We start from the raw sequence: 16,401 nt of genomic DNA on the forward strand, positions 1-16,401 counted from the left end.
TGGTTGTTGGGGTTTTGGGTGTGATGGGAGAAATCTCATTTACCATCCACAGCCCCTTTCATGAAGGGCCATGGGAAGAATGAAGACAAGGCAGTGGAAAGGGGTCAGATGTCAAAGGAAGAGGGGAGAGCTTCTGCTCTCATCCTGCTAAAGGAGGGGCCTGGGGCCATGCTTCCTCCAGAAGTCTCTGCTGGATGGGAAGGGCTGCAGCAGAGGGCATCAAAAGGGCTTAACCAGGAGAGCAAGTTTGGCCTCAGAGCACTGGACTGGCTGCCAGGGCTCACCCTGTGCCCTTGGTGCCCAGGGTCTAGCTTCTCCCTTTGGTAGAGCCTCCTTAGAGGTCACTTTCCCCAAGGAGCCAAGTGGCTCCTTATTGCTCTTCAGTCCCTAGACTTGGGGAAGGGCCCACTTGCCGCTCCTGTCATACCTTTGCCACCTAATGGCTCTCCAGCCTCTTCCTGTAGACAGGGCACAGCAGGGCTCTTCCCGTTCCTCTCAGGGGCCGCCTTTTCCCACTGCAGTGGCGGCCTGGCCATCACTGGCTTGTTGCTCTTGATTCGGAGGCTGTACTGGCGGGCCAGCTGGTAGACCTTGTTCTTGACGCGCTCACTCACGTGGCTGTCCATTACGTGGGACAGCTGCACGATGCGGGGGTGCAGTGGGACCACCAGCTCCCCCTGGGTACTGCTGCTCAGCTCCTTCACCAGCTCTTTCAGCTCCCGGGCCAGGTGGGCTGGGCTGCGCCCCTCCGTGGGAGAGGAACTTTCCGGGGAGGCAGTGGCTGACTCCTCCGTGATGGCTCCCAGCTCATGCTCCTCCAGGATAAAGAGTGGCTCATGCAGGTCAAAGCCATTGGCCTGGCCCTGGCCGGGCCCCTTCCCAGGGCTCCCCCCAGAAGACTCCATTCCCTCCCAGATCTTCACAATTTCTGATGATGGGCGGAACTCAGCATCTGAGATGGGAGGTGGGTCCCCTTTGCCTGCCTGGCTTGGTCCTGGGAGCTCAAACAGGGCCCACGAAGTCGGCCGGGAGCCCACCTGTCTCTTGCGCCCCACTGGGGGTACTGGCTCTGGGTCTGGCCGAGGAAGGCTGTTGAACCTGGAGACGGAGTTTCTTACCAGTCCTTTGGGGATGTAGGAGAGGCTCTCCCGGCGACGGACGCTGAAGCCCGCATCGTGGTGTTCTGCATTTTCATAATAGCTCTTAATCCTGTCTAGCAACAGCCGGTCTCGGGTGGAGAGCGCTGATTCCTTCTTCTTGCAGGAAGACCAGTCGGGCTCCACTGGGCAGCCTGGGCTTGGGGACTCCATCCCATTGACAGAAGGGCTGTCCTCTGTGGGCCCCCCCACACTGATGTCCACTTCTGGGGAGAGCTGACAGCTGAGGGAGTCTGTGGCACTGCCATGCCGCGCCAGGCCCTTCTCACTGCCCTCCAGGCTGAGCACGCTGCTGCTCCGACTGACCAGCCGTGGGCTCCCAAAGCCACTGGACTTGCCGTCCTCCTGTGCCACGCTGCTCCGCCGAGAGAAGCTGCTGACAAACCGCTCTGCAATGACACTGGCCTGGTCCAGCACGGAGGGTGGCAGAAGGCTTTCAGGCTCCTGGGCGGCACCCCCCATTTCTTCTTCCTCCTCACTGCTCAGGGCCTTAAGGTCCTCAGTGCTCTCAGCCGCCACGAAGCCCACCACGTCACCCGGGGGGTCCATCCCCAGAAGCCCCTGGTGGGCATCAAGGGGTGTCTCCAGGACTTCTGGAGATTCTGTGTCTGAGGGCATCTCCTCGGCACTGGGCCCTTCCACAGCAGCAAATACCTCTTGCTCACTCCCAGCCTCAGGGTCCGGCTCAACCTGAAACATAGCAGAAAAGGTTCACATGAGTAAAAAGCCTCCTTCATGGGACCCGGGGAACAAGGGAACAGCATGGCCTGCTCAAGGCCCAATGACAGGGACCTGCAGTTTAGGACCCAAGGCAATCAGAATGAGCACAACTTAGGAGGAGGGCAATGGGTCCTTAGAGGAACGTGACTGTGTCCTTTAGTCACCCTACAGTGGGGGTGCTGGGCCCATGTCCTCAAAACCAAGGAAAACACTAAGAATGCAGATGGTGCCGGATGGCAACACCTTGATGGCAGCCAGCCTGGGAACTACAGGGACGAGGTGGGAATACACAACAGTGGGTAGGGCATGGCCCCGGGTTCCCAGGGGCTGGTTCTCACAGCATCATGGAACCAGCATGGCTGATGGTGAGGCAGCTCACCAAAGCCCTAGAGGCTCCTCACTTGGAGGTTCTAGGGTTCAAACCCAGACCCGTGCAACATGACAGGCCATTTCATTTTCCTCAGGGGACGGGGCCTCCCATGTAGATCAGGGTCTAGAGAGCAACACAGCCACATGCTGGAATCCCGTCAAGAGGGTGAGAACCAGGAATGTGGCTCCTCCCAGCACCTGTGGGCCTAGCACAACTGCCTACGCCCAGGAAATGGGCAAGGAAGAAAGCAAACGTGAGAATTCCCTCTTGACCACCTTGACGGTAATTTGAACCACAGAACTGCTGATGTACGCAGCTTTCCAGAGCAGTTGTTAGAGAGATAAGAGCAAACACTAAATTCTAAGCTCGGACCTAATTCCTTCTGTTCTAGTCCAGAATCTGCAGAGCACCCAGGATCTAGACCTGCACTGTTCAACATGGGAGCCACAGTCACTGTGGCTTTCCGAGCACGTGAAATGGGGTCAGGCCCAGTGGAAACCTGCTCTTGGGGTAAAATACACATCAGATTGCAAAGACTCTGTATAGAAAAAAGGGATAAAACATATCAGTAACTTTTTATGTTGATTACATGTTAGAATAATACTCTGCACACTTTGGGTTAAATAAAATATACTACTAAAATTAATTTCATCTGCTTCTTTTAAATGTTTTAATGCATGGTTCTCATTGTATTATTACTGGACACACCCATTTGCTCTGGTCTGAATGTCTGCGTATCCCTAAAATTGCCAGGTGGAGGCTAACACCCAGTGTGATGGGAATGAGAGGTGGGGCCTTTGGGAAATTAGGTCACGTGAACTCCATCCTCATGAATGGGGTCAGATCCCTTACAAAAGAGGCTCAAGAGAGCTTCCTTGACCCTTTGCCATGTGAGGACACAGCAAGAAGCCACCATCTACGAAGCAGAGGGCAGCCCTCACCAGAGTCTGCTGGCATCTTGACCTTAGAATTTCCAGCCCCCAAAACTGAGCAATAACTAAGCCACCCAGGCAGCAGTAAGGGATTTTGTTATAGCAGCTCAAGCTAAGACATCATGCTACATTCCTATCCAGTATCATCCAGGCTTCTTAGTCCTGGCTGTGGGGTCCAACATGGGGTCCAGGCCGTAGCTCACGATCTTTCCCTTATAACTTTGGGAAAGTAAAGGACGCTGCTTCCCACAACCCACAGACAGTATAGGGCAGCAGGAGGAGGAGAGTGGGCCTCTGAGTCCCAGCCCCAGGTCTGATCTCAGCCCCGCCCCTCAGGAGCTGCTCAGTGGTAGGCACGCCATCAACCACTCAGAGCCCTTTTCCTTCTAGAGCTGTTGTGGGGAAGAGAAGGAAGAAACAGTACATCAGTTACAAAGGACGTGTCCAACAGATATCAGTTCCCTACCCTTTGCCCAGGTGACCACAGGTGTGATTTCAATGTCTGGCATGCTGGCAGGGACAGGGTCTTATAATCCATACAAGGTGGCCTAACCAAGGGAGCCTAATACCTGGTTCATTTCCACTAGCTGTGTGCCCTTGACATGGGACTGCATCTGCCCAAAGGGGAGTCTTTTTCTAATTCATAGAGAGGGGTGGTCTGCTTACCAAACCATATACTCTAGGCCAAACAGACCTCATGCAGGGCTAAGAGTCCTGGGAGGTGGAGAATCTCTGTTCCCATGGGCCCAGTGGGAGAGCCTATGTCTGAAAGCCCTATTTGCAGACTTGGAAATCGGGACTCCAAGTTCTTCCTGCTATCCCCATCCTACCTGCTGGTCGCTCACCTCTGGCAGGGAAGAAACGGACTCGAAGCTCATGCGCTTCTCAGCACTGGTTGGAGACCGACCACTGGGCCTTCTGCTGCTCCTGGAGCCTTCAGACTCCCTGCGCCCCTTTCCCTGCAGAGGTAGAGACTGGTCAGTCGTCAACTCCAAAACAACTGGAAGCTGATCCCTTCTACATCTCAACACAGGCAGCGCCTCCCACGCCCCAAGGGGCTGGGCTGAGCTGAGAGCCAGTCTTGGGCCTGAGCCATTCCAGAGCCAACCTGAATGCCAGGCCTAGGGCTGCAGAAAGCCTTGTCAGGCATGCAGCTTCAGAAAACCTCAGCCCACCTTTCCGTCCAGACAAAGTGGACTTGACCTTTCCAGCCTCACTGTGTGCTAGCTTCTCCCTGCCCCCACCGCCCCACCCTACTTGTCATGCTTGTTGGGCGTTATAATGATAAGTGCCCAGTACTGGAACAGAGCATGCCAGGGGCTCACCAGGGTGTGACAGCGAGCGAGGGTGTTAAGTGCTGAGGGGAGGAGTAAAACTAGGGCAGGGAGGGGTGGGGACGGCAGCAGAGGGGGCCCTTGGGTGGGCATGCACATCCCAGGGAGCATGCAAGGAGGAGGGGAGATCGAAGAGACACCTCACCATAGCGCCCCGGGAGAAAAGTAAAGCGTTGGCCCGATAGTGCCAGCAGTGGAGGGCGGCCAGCAGGGAGCTGGCAAAGTCAGCTACCTGCTCCGCCACCGCCAGGCTCTCCTCCTGCTCCTCCTCCTCCTCCTCTGAGCCTGGGGGCTTCGGCCCAGCCCCTTTCTCGTTGCCTTCATGCCCTGTCAGGTCCTCCAGAGAGACCTGAAAGGCCTGCTCTTCCTCCTCCTCCTCCTCCTCCTCCACCACCTCCTCCTCTTCCTCTTCCTCCTCCTGGGCAGCCCCTTCAGCCTCTGGCTGCAGGCCCCGAGTACGAGAGGGCTGCCCAAAGTCCAGGAGGGTGCCAGCGCTGCCTGCATGCTGTTCAGAGCACAAGACCCCCTCGTGACCAGCCTCTTGGGCACCCTCCTGTCCTCCTGCAGGCAGCTGTGGGTGGGGAGGCTTCACACAGAAAGCCACACCTAGATGCCCAACTCAGGTCTCCACTGGGGTCCAGGGAGGGGCGGGTGTTCTCATGGTGGAAAGGCTGTGACCTGGTCAAAAATTCAGAACCCAAAGAGGCCTGCCTACTTGTCTACCCTAGAGAGGGAAATCTGAGCAGGTCCATGCTGGGCAGGCTCCCAGCGGGGTGCTATTCTAGGAAGAGGGTGCAAAAGGGCCCCCAGGGCAAGGCCCATGTCTTATTCATCTCTGTGGCCCTCTGCCACACAGCCTGGTACACAGTGGGTGCTTAGTAGGCATTTGCTGAGTGCATGAAGACAATGAGGGCTGAAGGGGCCAGGGGCTGACCTGGGCAGTCCCACCCTCCTCTGTCAGCCAGTCCCCTCCTCCCACTGGCCTTTACCTTCATTCCTGCTGCTCGGGCTGCGGACATCACCACCGGGTCCCCAACACACCGGCGAGGGGCAGGGGAGGGGAAGAGATCAGTAAGCAGGAGAAAGACCTCTGGACAGCCCCCTGGGGAAGGCCTCACTGGGGGCTCCTACTCCCAGAACCCTCACCTAGTCTCCTGTGCTTTCAAAAGAATGACTGACAGAGCAGGTGCCCAGGGGCCACAGAGCAGCGCAGGTCTGTGCCTGTTGCTCGGTTCTCATTGTTTCCAGAGAAAAGGGCGTGAGGCCTGTGCATGGGGGAGAGCTCCAGCCCCTCTCCTCAGCCAGCCAGGGGCGAGGCCCTCTTCCAGGGGGGAACAGAGGCAGAGACCCTTCTACAATCCCCTACCCTCAGGTCAACCCCTAGGTTGTCGGCTGCTTCCCCTCCTCCCCCGCTCACTGGGAATAGCTGGCCACCTCACACACTCACCTTTCTCGTTGAGTTGCCTGAGCAGGTGTTTGGTTGGCTCTGAGGAGGAAAGCATGGGCAGAGTCAGCACGGGCCAGGAAACTGGCCTGGCTGGGTCCCAAGCTCACAATGCCACCAGCCCATCACCAGCTCAAAGTCCACTCTGGCTTGCCCCCCTCCCGCAGTCATAGGCCCCAGGGAGGCTGCCTTCCACAGTGTCGCCAAGCCCCTTGCACCTACGGACAGGGAGGCGGGCCCATCCATCTCCAGGACCCCCGCTGTGGCTGCCAGCCCTGCTGGAGCAGTACCACCCATAATGCAATGCATTAGCACACCTGGCCCAGGGCCCTCGTGCAGAAGCCATAGGGAGGGGACTGAGTTCCATGCTGCCCCCTTCAGACCAACTAGCAACATCTCTGGAGGCCCCTGGCTCCACCTCAAGCCCCTTGCCTCCCTGGCAATGAGCATATCAGCGCATCAGCTACACCCGCTGCCAAGCCCCTCACAGCACCCCAGCCGGAAAGCAGAGGTCACACCCGACTTTCTACGGCCCTTAAGGCCTGGCATCATGAAGCCTCGCTGCCCGCTGGGGAGAGTTGCCCGGCTGTACGGAGAGTGACCAGGCTCTGGGGACAGGATACAAAACACATCCATTAGGCCGATGGTGTCATCACCTTGTACCCCAGCCTTTTTGGGGACACACCTGAGACTGGAGGGCGGGAATAAGAGGACCTTGTCTCAAGGTCCAGTTCTACAGAGCCTCGGCCTTCGCCTATCCAAATCCTTGCCTAGGTGGCGGTAAGTGGAAGGCCTAGGGATTGCCACGATTTGCTACACACTTGAAGTCAGAAGGAAAGTCTACCAAGGTATCTTGCTGTTCCTCAGCAGGCAGGCCTATTGAAGAACCTCTTTTCTGTTGACACACACAATGTACATACACTACCTGTATCAATGTAAGTAAATGCCTAATTGCTTTTAAAGTGAAAAGTAGAAAATGTTCTATTCTTTCATTTTAAAACTTATCAAGAATATTTAATAAGTGACATATAATTTAAACAATAAATCTTAATTATCCACAGAATATACTTGTCGGCTCATCTCAGCTCACTGAGTGGGAAGCAGAAGCAGAAAAGACCTCAAGGAAGTCAGAGTGGATGGCTGAGCCCAGGCAGTAAAGTGTCTGGATGTGACCCAAGTCCCTCCCCAGTGACTTTCCTGATCTTTTTGTGGTCTACAGTTCCCACAAGTTCAATAGATTGATTTCTTTTTCTTTTTTGCAACAAGGTCTCGTCTGTCACCCAGGATGGGTACAGGGGCATGATATCCATTCATTGCAACCTCTGCCTTCCAGGCTCAAGTGATCCTCCCACCTCAGCCTCCAGAGTAGCTAGGACCATAGGTGAACACGACCGTGCCTAGCTAATTCTTTAATTTTGTAGAGACGAGGCCTCACTATGTTGTCTAGGTTGGTCTTGAACTCCTGGCCTCAAGTGATCCTCCCACCTCGGCCTCCCAAGGTGCTAGGATTACAGGAGTGAGCCACAATGCCTGGCCTGATCGATCGCTTTCTAACAGACAGGAGGGGAAGAAGGGCTACTACAGACAAACGTGCTTAGACCAATGAAAACAGACACTTCAGTGTTACAGAAGAACCGTGAAGAGGGGCACGACATGCCAATCACAGGCTGTCTCTATGGCAACCCACAGCCTCTGGGGCCCCTCAAGCAACTGGTAGTTCACACACCCTAAGTGATGCTGTAGCATTAACTCCAGAAAAGGAAAGGTTCAACGGCAGGCAGCACCTTCTGTTTTAAAAGGTTCAAGAGTACAAAGCATGCTTTAGAAAGATGTCTATTTTGGTCGGGTGGGGTGGCTCACACCTGTAATCCCAGCACTCTGGGAGGCCGAGGTGGGTGGATCACCTGAGGTCAGGAGTTTGAGACCAGCCTAACCAACATGATGAAACCCTGTTTCTACTAAAAATACAAAAAGATAATTAGCTGGGCATGGTGGCGCATGCCTGTAATCCCAGCTACTTAGGAGAATCACTTGAACCCAGGAGGCAGAGGTCGCAGTGAGTAGAGATGGTGCCACTGCACTCCAGCCTGGGCAACAGAGCAAGAAGGAAGGAAGGGAGGGAGGGAGGGAGGGAGGGAATTTCATAACAGTTAAAACATTTTAAAAATATTTTTCGAAAAAATCCGACTCTTAGTATTTACAGGCTAAAAATCTCAGCCATGTGGAAACTTCAGCTCTTTAAAATGGCTCCTTTCCTGAGTGCCTTGGACAGCTAAAGTTTGGGGGTTTTCTTGTAACAGCTTTATTGAAATATAATTCACATACAATTCACCTAGAGTGTACAATTCAATGGCTTTAAGTATATTCAAAGAGTTGTACATCCATAGCTAAAGTTTTGGTGCTAACATTAGGATGCAGCTACTATCACTACCACCAACATTAATGTGCTTCTAGCACATCAATGTGCTAGAAGCTTCAAATTTTAAGGTACACTAAATTGAGGAGGACAAGAAGACAATTACAGGAGAAGAAAAGGAAAGGAAATAAAGAGGGCTAGAGAGAAGAAAGCAACACCTCCATTTGGAGCTTTTAACTATAAAAACTATAAAACTTTTGCAACCATAGCAAGGTGGCCTAGGGCTCAAGATCCACCCAGAGCAATACCAACAACATAAAACCACAAAAGCCTTCTATAAGCCACTGCTCCACCTTCTAGAAGGCTAACGCCCACATGTCAATCCACACACACATTCAGGGACCCACAGGTCATCACCAGTGAAAACCCAACACACTTGTGGACCCAAGCCAGGACACTGCTCTCAGTCCCTTTAGAATCCTTCTCTCCCGGGGTCTTAGACAATTCTCACCCCAACTCCCACCTTGAGTATATGTTTGGCAGACACCTGGCTTAAGCCAGAGCTGTCCTTGGGCCTCGCACTAAATAGCAACAAAAAAACCAGTGTAGAAAATACACACACTCATCACCACAGAGTTAAGAATAAAAGCAAGGTTTTTCTCTTTTCAAATAGACGATTCATTCCAATAATCCAAGAACACCCTAGAAGTCCAGGAATGGAAGAAAACTCAGGAGAGGAAAATGGAACTTTTTCCCGAGACTCAAAGTAAATATTTCCTGTCTGGGTTTGGTGCCACTGAACTCGTTTTCCCCGGGTCCTGCTTCTGCTCGGGTTGTTCCAGGACTGGGCTGGGGCCATCTGCGATGTCCGAGTGTTACTCCTGAATGACTTGGTGTTGGTATTCCCAAGACGCAAAGGAGCCAGGGGGCTAAAAAGGGGTGCCAAGACCCAAGTGAGCAAGTATTCCTAGGGCCTTAAAAAAGTAGGCTGGACAGGTGCAGTGGCTCACACCTATAATCCCAGTACTTTGGGAGGCCGAGAAGGGTGGATCACCTGAGGCCAAGAGTTCGAAACTAGCCTGGTCAACATATAGTGAAACCCCATCTCTACTAAAAAATACAAAAATTAGCTGGGTATGGTGGTACACTCTTGTAGTCCCAGCTACTTGGGAAGCTGAGGCAGGAGAATCGCTTGAACCCAGGAGGCAGAGGTTGCAGTGAGCTGAGATCGAGCCACTGCACTCCAGCCTGGGTGACAGAGCAAGAGTCCATCTCTAACAAAAAAAAAAGAAAGAAGAAAGTAAGAAAAAGCTGGGCTGCCCAGAACTGGTAGGCAACAAGGGCCCAGAGGCACGTGGTGTGGGTAGCACCAGCACAGGGGAAGGATGAGCCCCAGGTGTGTGTCCAGCCCCGCTCAAGCCTTTCCCAGGGTTTCCGCAGAGGTGAGACACAGCCCTGGACACTGCCGCAGACGGTCCCCAGCCTGGGAAAGGGTGTGAGGGAGAGGCTTCCTGCCTCCACAGTCCTTCTCTTACCAGACTGCCGGCGCCCCTGGCGCACATGGGTGGACACCTCATCCTGGGAGGACCAAGCCTTCTTCAGCCGCTCTGGGCTGTAGCGGTACCGATTGGGATCTGCATCCAGGAGAGAGACGGTCAAGCTTTTGCTTTCCAGTTGGCCTTGGCCTACCCTAGACCCTGTCCATACCCAGCCAGACCTCTATACCCACCCAGCTCCAGGGCCAGGATCCTCCAGAGCTCCCTCCATGTTCCAGCTGGGAGCTTCAGGCACTGAGAGTCCCACCGCTCAGCAGGAGAGCATCCTTAATCATATAGTTCGCCCCCCAGCCCTTAACAGGAGGCCCCCGTCCTCCCTGCTCCTAGAATAAAATTATCAGGTAAAGCTTCCCCAGGATACAGCCTGACCTAGCAATGTCCATGGGTAGGGACAAAACAGGCAGAAAAGAGCACACTTACAATAGGAATCCATTTCCAAGATGGCTTCCTTGGCCTGACGGGGAAGGAAACGCACCTGGTTATTACCTTACCATGTGCCAGCCTCCCCTGTTGCTGTACGAGAACACCCCACAGTGTGGCACCAAGGCCTGGGGCATCTGCTGTACTGACATCCACTGTCCAGTGGAGCCCAAATCCAGAAGGTGAGTCCCCAATGGACCTTGTAGAGCTGGCTCAGAGGAGCACATTCTCCCTGCCCCCAGTCAAGAGCTGGAGGAACTCACCTTCTGGGGAATGGTGGCATGGTGGTTCTCTAGGATGAGCCTCTTGATGTGGTGAGTCCAGTTCCGTTTCTCCTCCACTGTCTTGGCCTGGGAGGACCCAAGGGAAAGGGACCCAGGGGTTATCATTACAGGCCTGAAGCTGTCCAGCATGGACAGTGCTTCCGCCCAGAGAGAAAAAGTGGGACCACGCTGTGGCCTCTGTGAGGTTAACCTGGCTCCTCACTTTGACCCTAAGAAGTGCCTGCAACAATCCCTGCCTTACAGGTGGAGACACTGGGTCCTGGGGCAGCTAGGTGGGCAGAGGAGCCAGGAGTCCCACGCAGGTGTCCCCTGGGCATCTTGTTCCCTAGCCCCTGAGCCCCACCGGCCCCTCACCTGGATGCTGTACTGCTGCTTGCTGTGCTTGTAGTGGGTGACAGTGAAGCACAGGGAGTCTCTGGTGCTTTCGATCAGCATCAGGGAGGAGCACTAGGGGCAGAGGGAAAGGACAGTAAAGTACAAGGTTGACAGCCTGGGGAAGCAGGCAGGGTGATCTCAGAAGGGTGGTGCTGGAGCCCCAAGAAGCAGACAAGGAGGGGAGCCCAGATCCTTTGGGAAGGAGAGAAGACGGCGGAGATGGGGCAGGGCCTGGTTACCGGGATGTTGCCCTTGTAGACAAAGTGATCGCCCCGCTTCTTGGTGATAAGCAGTGTTTTGTCAAAGAGGAAAAAGGTCCTTTCATTGCGCACGCGATGCACGCGGAACGTGCCCTCCAGGACAAGCTCCCCGTAGGTGGTCAGGTCGGGCCCCTTCCAGTTGATGAGGAGTGACTGAATCTCCTGCAGCAGAGGGGCCCCAACCCCTACAGTCAGGCCACTGGCGCCTCAGGAGGCTCTGCAAACCCTGCCACAAAGGCTCCCCCAATGCCACCGCCCATCTCATCCCAGCAGGGTGGCCACAGTCCTTCTTCCCAGCCGAAGCATGGCCCACCCAGCCCTGCCCCTCCCCCAGCCTCCCAGCCCCCGAGCACCTGGAGCCGGACTGCATGCTCATGCCTCCTTTTCATGTCGTTGATGTACCAGGCCACACAGGTCATGGTGTCAATGGCATCCTCCACCACCTCAAAGCCATCCTCTTCTTCATCAAAATGCTTGGCAATTTCCTGCACAGAAGAAGATAGAGGCTTAGGTGCCCCTGACTCGAAGGCCCTGCCCTCCCCAGGCCCCAGGTGCCTGAGAGGGCCACGGGGCTACCTGCAGCAGCAGGTGGTACTTGAGGATGCGCTGGACCGGCTTCAGCAGGTAGGAGCCCAAGGGCAGTGAGTGCTGCAGCAGCTCCTGCCGGTCCCGAAAGAACTTGGCCTGCTGCTTGTCCCTCATGCATTCCGTCAGGGCGGCCACGGAGCTGAGAGTGGGAGAAGGGCCAGTCACCGCCTGGGGAAGGCCTGGATGAGGAGGTGGGGGACTCTGGACTCACCAGATGGCTCTGCCTTCCCTCTCACCCCAATTACTCACTTGGGGTAATTGTTGCAATACTGGGTGTAGATATCAAACTCTTGGCTCTAAGAAGAGATCAAAAATAGTGATTTCAGGGAGATTCCCATTTGACTGCAAAGATGGTGGTACCACATAGGCCCCTGGCCCCCAGAGCATACTCTGTCCTCTGTTCCCAAGTGCCTACAGAGCCATCTTTATACCTATTTGTCAAGGACATCCCATCTACCCAGCAGCCCTGGCTCCCCCCAGAACACCCTTCTCATTCAAGACAGAGCACCCAGCACTTTCCCTGGAAAGGGATCCCCGGGACTCAGATTTCCTCTTATGCTGGCAGAGTTCTTGTCTCTCTGAGCTCTCAGCAAGGTAGGACAGGGGCAAGGGCCCAGCCCTTCTTACCCTTTCCACAAAACAGCTGGCCACAGCCACGGGGTCACTATTGCAGCTGTCCAGGTCTCTGAGGAGCTGGCTGGGTAAGGGGAAAGCAGCCACTGTACCCTCTGCAGTCAGAGGACAATGCCCTTCACTGCCCCCTCCCCAACCTCCCGGACGCTGACTGACAGCCAGCCCTATTGTTACGCTAAAGAGCTGGGGCTTCTAGCCTCAGAGGGAGCCCTGCCCCAGGCAGCAACCACAGAAAGTATCCAGCACAAAGCAGCCACAAAGCAGGAAGTCAGGGAGACCTACAGGCTCAGCAAGTGGGAGAGGAAGAGGGGACCCTCGTACCCACCTCAGGAGGGGACACAGCTCCTCTGCAGGCAGAAGGAGTCAAACACACAAAAGCAGAGGATTAAAGGGCGAAGGAGAGAGAATGGGAACTAGCAAAGGAGCCAGGGGGCCCAGGATGTGGGACATGGGGAGAGACAGGTGAGTCCTGGCACCCCTAGAAACACTGCTCCCTGCCTCCTCCCTCTGTGCTCCTGCTCTTTTCCCAACCCCTCACCATTGGTCTAAGTCTTCCCTGTACCCTGCCCTCCCCGACTTCTCCAGCTTACTGCCCATCTTAAGGGGCCTGGGATACGATTCTTCCTGTCCTAGCACCGCTCTTCCCTCAAGCTCTGACCCTCCAGAGCAGCGCACTTTCCCTGGGGAGTCTGTGGTCCCAGGCAGCAGACCCACGCCCTTTGCCCTGACATAGCCCCTGGTCAGGCCTTGTTTGGAGTCTCACATCTGTCTTGCCTGGGTTGTGCAATCCACTAATAGGTCAGATCATCTCCAGAGAGCCCTTGGACTCAGTGGGAAGGAGGATAAGAAATTAAGAGATGTGCAAGTGGAAAATGAAGATGAGAAGGACGGAGAAGCCACCCACAGGGAAAAGAATCAGTGTGCAAGGAAGGGCCCAGCAGCCCCGTGAGGGGTGCTGGCCCAGGCTGGACCTAACACGCACATACCCTCAAATTACCTCCCTGTCTGCCCTTGAGAGAAAGCACATCAGCCCAGGGCACAGAGATGGACCACCCTGCCCTGTCCTCAGAGATCAGGCCCCAGGCCCACATGTCACAGGCCCATGAGTCCAGGGACATCCAGGGTTCCTCCCTGGGCCCCGAGGTGGGCCTCGCAGGCAGAACATGGTGTCAGGCCCATTCACATACCTGTTCAGTGCGTAGATGTTTTCTATGTTCCCAAAGAGGGCGCTGACCTGTTCTGGCTTCAGCAGCCCAGGCGTGTCGATGATCTTCAAGAGGTAGTCCTGCGTGGAGGGAGGTGGTCAGAACCTGGCCCCCAGCACAACCCTGCCCACCACCTTCCCTAGCCACTCCTCGTTTAGGCCTTGCTGGGACACCACTTCAGACACGCTGCCTATTGTGCGACAGTGTCCACCCCAAAATTCACGTCCACTTGGAACCCCGAATGTGACTTTATTTGGAAATAAGGTCTCTCTGGATGCCATTAGTTAAGGATCTCAAGATGACTTCAGATAGGATTTAGGGTAGGCCCGAAATCCAGTGGCTGCTGTCCTTATAAGAGGAGAGGGAGGACACAGAGAGACACAAAGAAGGTGGTGATGGGAAGGTACTGAGCGGCATCCCCAGGCCAATGATGTCAAAGACTGCCAGGACCCAGGAAGCTGGATGACAGGCACAGAACTACTCACTCAGAGGCTCTGGAGGGAGCCGACCCAGCCAATGCCTTGATTTTAGACTTCTGGCCTCCTGAACTGAGTGAGAATACATTTGCTGTTTTAAGCCACTCAGTGTGTGGTCATTTGTTAAGGCAGCCCTAGGAAACTAATCCACACCCCGAGCCAGCGGAGCAGAGGGCTTCCTCAGTGGCAGCCACACAGCTGCCCTTCCATGTCCTTCACCCACAGTAGCCCTGCAAGGTAGGTGTGGCTTCCTCTTACAGAGGAGGAACCTGAGGCTCCACACAGCCAGGCAACAACAGGGCAGGGGATGCGTGGGGCCAGGCCCAGAGCCCATGTCTTCACTGCATTTGGTCTCTGTGGCACAGGCTCTCTAGAGCCATCTTCCCAGGCAGGCTGGGGACCCATCCTCCCTGTCAATGATGCTCACTCCTGCCAGCCCAAGCTACTGATCCGGCCCAAGGTCCTAAGGAAGCCTGAGGGGTCAACAGCTTTCACCATGCAGTCAGCGAGGGTGGGAGACCCCAGTCCTCCAACTACTTTATGGGAAGCAGGTCTTTGGAGAGCTTCTCTCCCAGGGTGAAACAGGCTTCCGCTAGAACGCTGTGCCACACGGCCCCCGGCACGCACCTCCACGATGCTGCGCAGGTCCTGCACGTACATGCGCTCGGTCTCCACGATCTCCCGCACCACTCGGCCCAGGTAGCTGAGCTTGTGGTGCGCAGGCCCTGCCGCCGCCCGGCTGTTGAATGGGGAGAGGGGCCCCTTCACGTTCAACCAGCTGCTGGAGTTGTTGTTGCTATTGGGGAGATGCCGGCCTCTTGGGGAGCCTGCCCCATTCTCAGCAGGAGTCTCGGAGCCACTGGGCTCCTCCATGGCACTGCGACTGTCACGGGAGGAGCCCGACGAGGAGGTGGTAGAGGTCAGGCTCACCGGCCGCTCCTGGCTGCCGTCCTGGTGGAGGGAGGTGGACACGGGCATCCTGGCATTGCTGCCCGGGGAGGGCACCCCAGGGAGATTCTGCAGCAAGACAGACAGATGAAGGGTCAACCTCTGAATGTCCACAGAAACAGAACAGAGGGATAGCTGCCAGGGGTGACGGCAAGCGGGGTGGGAAGGTATTGTTTAGTGGGTCCAGAGTTCAGTTTCAGAAGATGAAAAGGTTCTGTGGATAGATGGTGATGATAGTTGCACAATGATATGAATGAACTGTACACTTAAAATAGTGAAGATGGTCAATTTTATGTTATGTGTGTTTACATTTAACACAATTAACAAAACAAAACGAATCCCAAGAAGGGCCCTGCTCTCAGACTCTATGAGCATTGATGAGGGTGCCCAAGTCCACCTGCCAGCACAGTGGTCCAGGTACCCTCTGAGGAATTCATAGCCCAGCTCCACTGCTGGGGCACAGTACTTAGTCCCTCAGAGCCTCAGCTCCTCACCTGTAAAATGAGGATAGATACAGCCTACCCCATGGCTTGTCCTCCCAGATGACGCCACCTGCTGTTCGTAAAGCTCTGAGCATGATGCCTGGCACAGGGTACGTGCTCCACACGCCATCAATATAGTAATTATAATGGCAATTGTCAAGAGGAACTTCCCAACTGCCCACCTGTATGTAGCCTGTGCTGGGGTCACTGTACAGGGATGGGCAAAGATCTGCTTCTTACAGTGTTAAGACACATACCAGGGATAATATTCTCCCTAGGACTGCAAAACCTCAGGGGCACCGGCGGCTTCACCACGAACCTGAAACTTTCTGGATACTCACTGGCTGAGCCAGCATTATCCCCCCACTCCGCAGCCCCACCCCAGCACCTAGTACAGGCTGCCTCTGACTCATCCAGGCCCCAGGAAATTCCCCAGGGCTGAGCCATCAGTGAGTCTCTGTAAGCTGCCCTTGGCACAGCTGGGTGGGGGCAGCAGAGAAAGCAGTAAACTGCACCCAGGTGAGGCAAACACAGCCTCAGGTGGACTTTATTCCCTAAGCAGATGGTGTGGCTCAGAGGCAGGCCCACCTGGAGCAGCCGGGGAAAGGAAGGGTGGAGTGGCCAGACTTCAGGCTGTAGCCTTCGAGAAGGACAGGGACACCCATGCAACACCCATGCCCACGCCATAGAGCTCACCAATGCCACTTTCCAGAGTACACATTTCATTGCTATTTCACAGGAAAACAGTAAGTTCCTGGGCATCCCTCTCACCCCTACTGACCCGGGTCTTCTACCCCTGGCTCTAGGGCTCAGAAGCGACTAGACCACAGACATGACCAAAGGGCAGAGGTTTGAGCTACA

General features: G+C 55.1%; 1 protein-coding gene across 8 annotated transcripts in view; it reads right to left on the reverse strand.

Moving 5' to 3' along the window:
• Positions 1–16,401, reverse strand: part of PLEKHG3 (pleckstrin homology and RhoGEF domain containing G3) — a 73,869-nt gene that overhangs the window by 1,454 nt on the left and 56,014 nt on the right. For 5 of the 8 annotated variants that reach the window (XM_033187741.1, XM_033187740.1, XM_033187739.1 and 2 more), the window contains 16 exons: positions 14,738–15,127; positions 13,617–13,714; positions 12,424–12,493; positions 12,046–12,092; positions 11,785–11,935; positions 11,562–11,693; positions 11,188–11,370; positions 10,928–11,020; positions 10,553–10,639; positions 10,290–10,323; positions 9,849–9,947; positions 5,961–5,999; positions 5,503–5,522; positions 4,659–5,018; positions 4,025–4,138; positions 428–1,847 (listed from right to left, as the gene is read on the reverse strand). In XM_033187741.1, coding sequence (XP_033043632.1) covers positions 428–1,847; positions 4,025–4,138; positions 4,659–5,018; positions 5,503–5,522; positions 5,961–5,999; positions 9,849–9,947; positions 10,290–10,323; positions 10,553–10,639; positions 10,928–11,020; positions 11,188–11,370; positions 11,562–11,693; positions 11,785–11,935; positions 12,046–12,092; positions 12,424–12,493; positions 13,617–13,714; positions 14,738–15,088 — 3,298 coding nt within the window. In that variant the 5' untranslated portion in view covers positions 15,089–15,127. The remainder of the gene's footprint in view (positions 1–427; positions 1,848–4,024; positions 4,139–4,658; positions 5,019–5,502; positions 5,523–5,960; positions 6,000–9,848; positions 9,948–10,289; positions 10,324–10,552; positions 10,640–10,927; positions 11,021–11,187; positions 11,371–11,561; positions 11,694–11,784; positions 11,936–12,045; positions 12,093–12,423; positions 12,494–13,616; positions 13,715–14,737; positions 15,128–16,401) is intronic. The other 3 variants (XM_033187745.1, XM_033187744.1, XM_033187743.1) reach the window with 2 other exon arrangements.

This window comes from Trachypithecus francoisi, unplaced genomic scaffold (assembly GCF_009764315.1).
Source record: "Trachypithecus francoisi isolate TF-2019V2 unplaced genomic scaffold, Tfra_2.0 Lachesis_group3, whole genome shotgun sequence".
NCBI classification, from domain to species: domain Eukaryota; kingdom Metazoa; phylum Chordata; class Mammalia; order Primates; family Cercopithecidae; genus Trachypithecus; species Trachypithecus francoisi.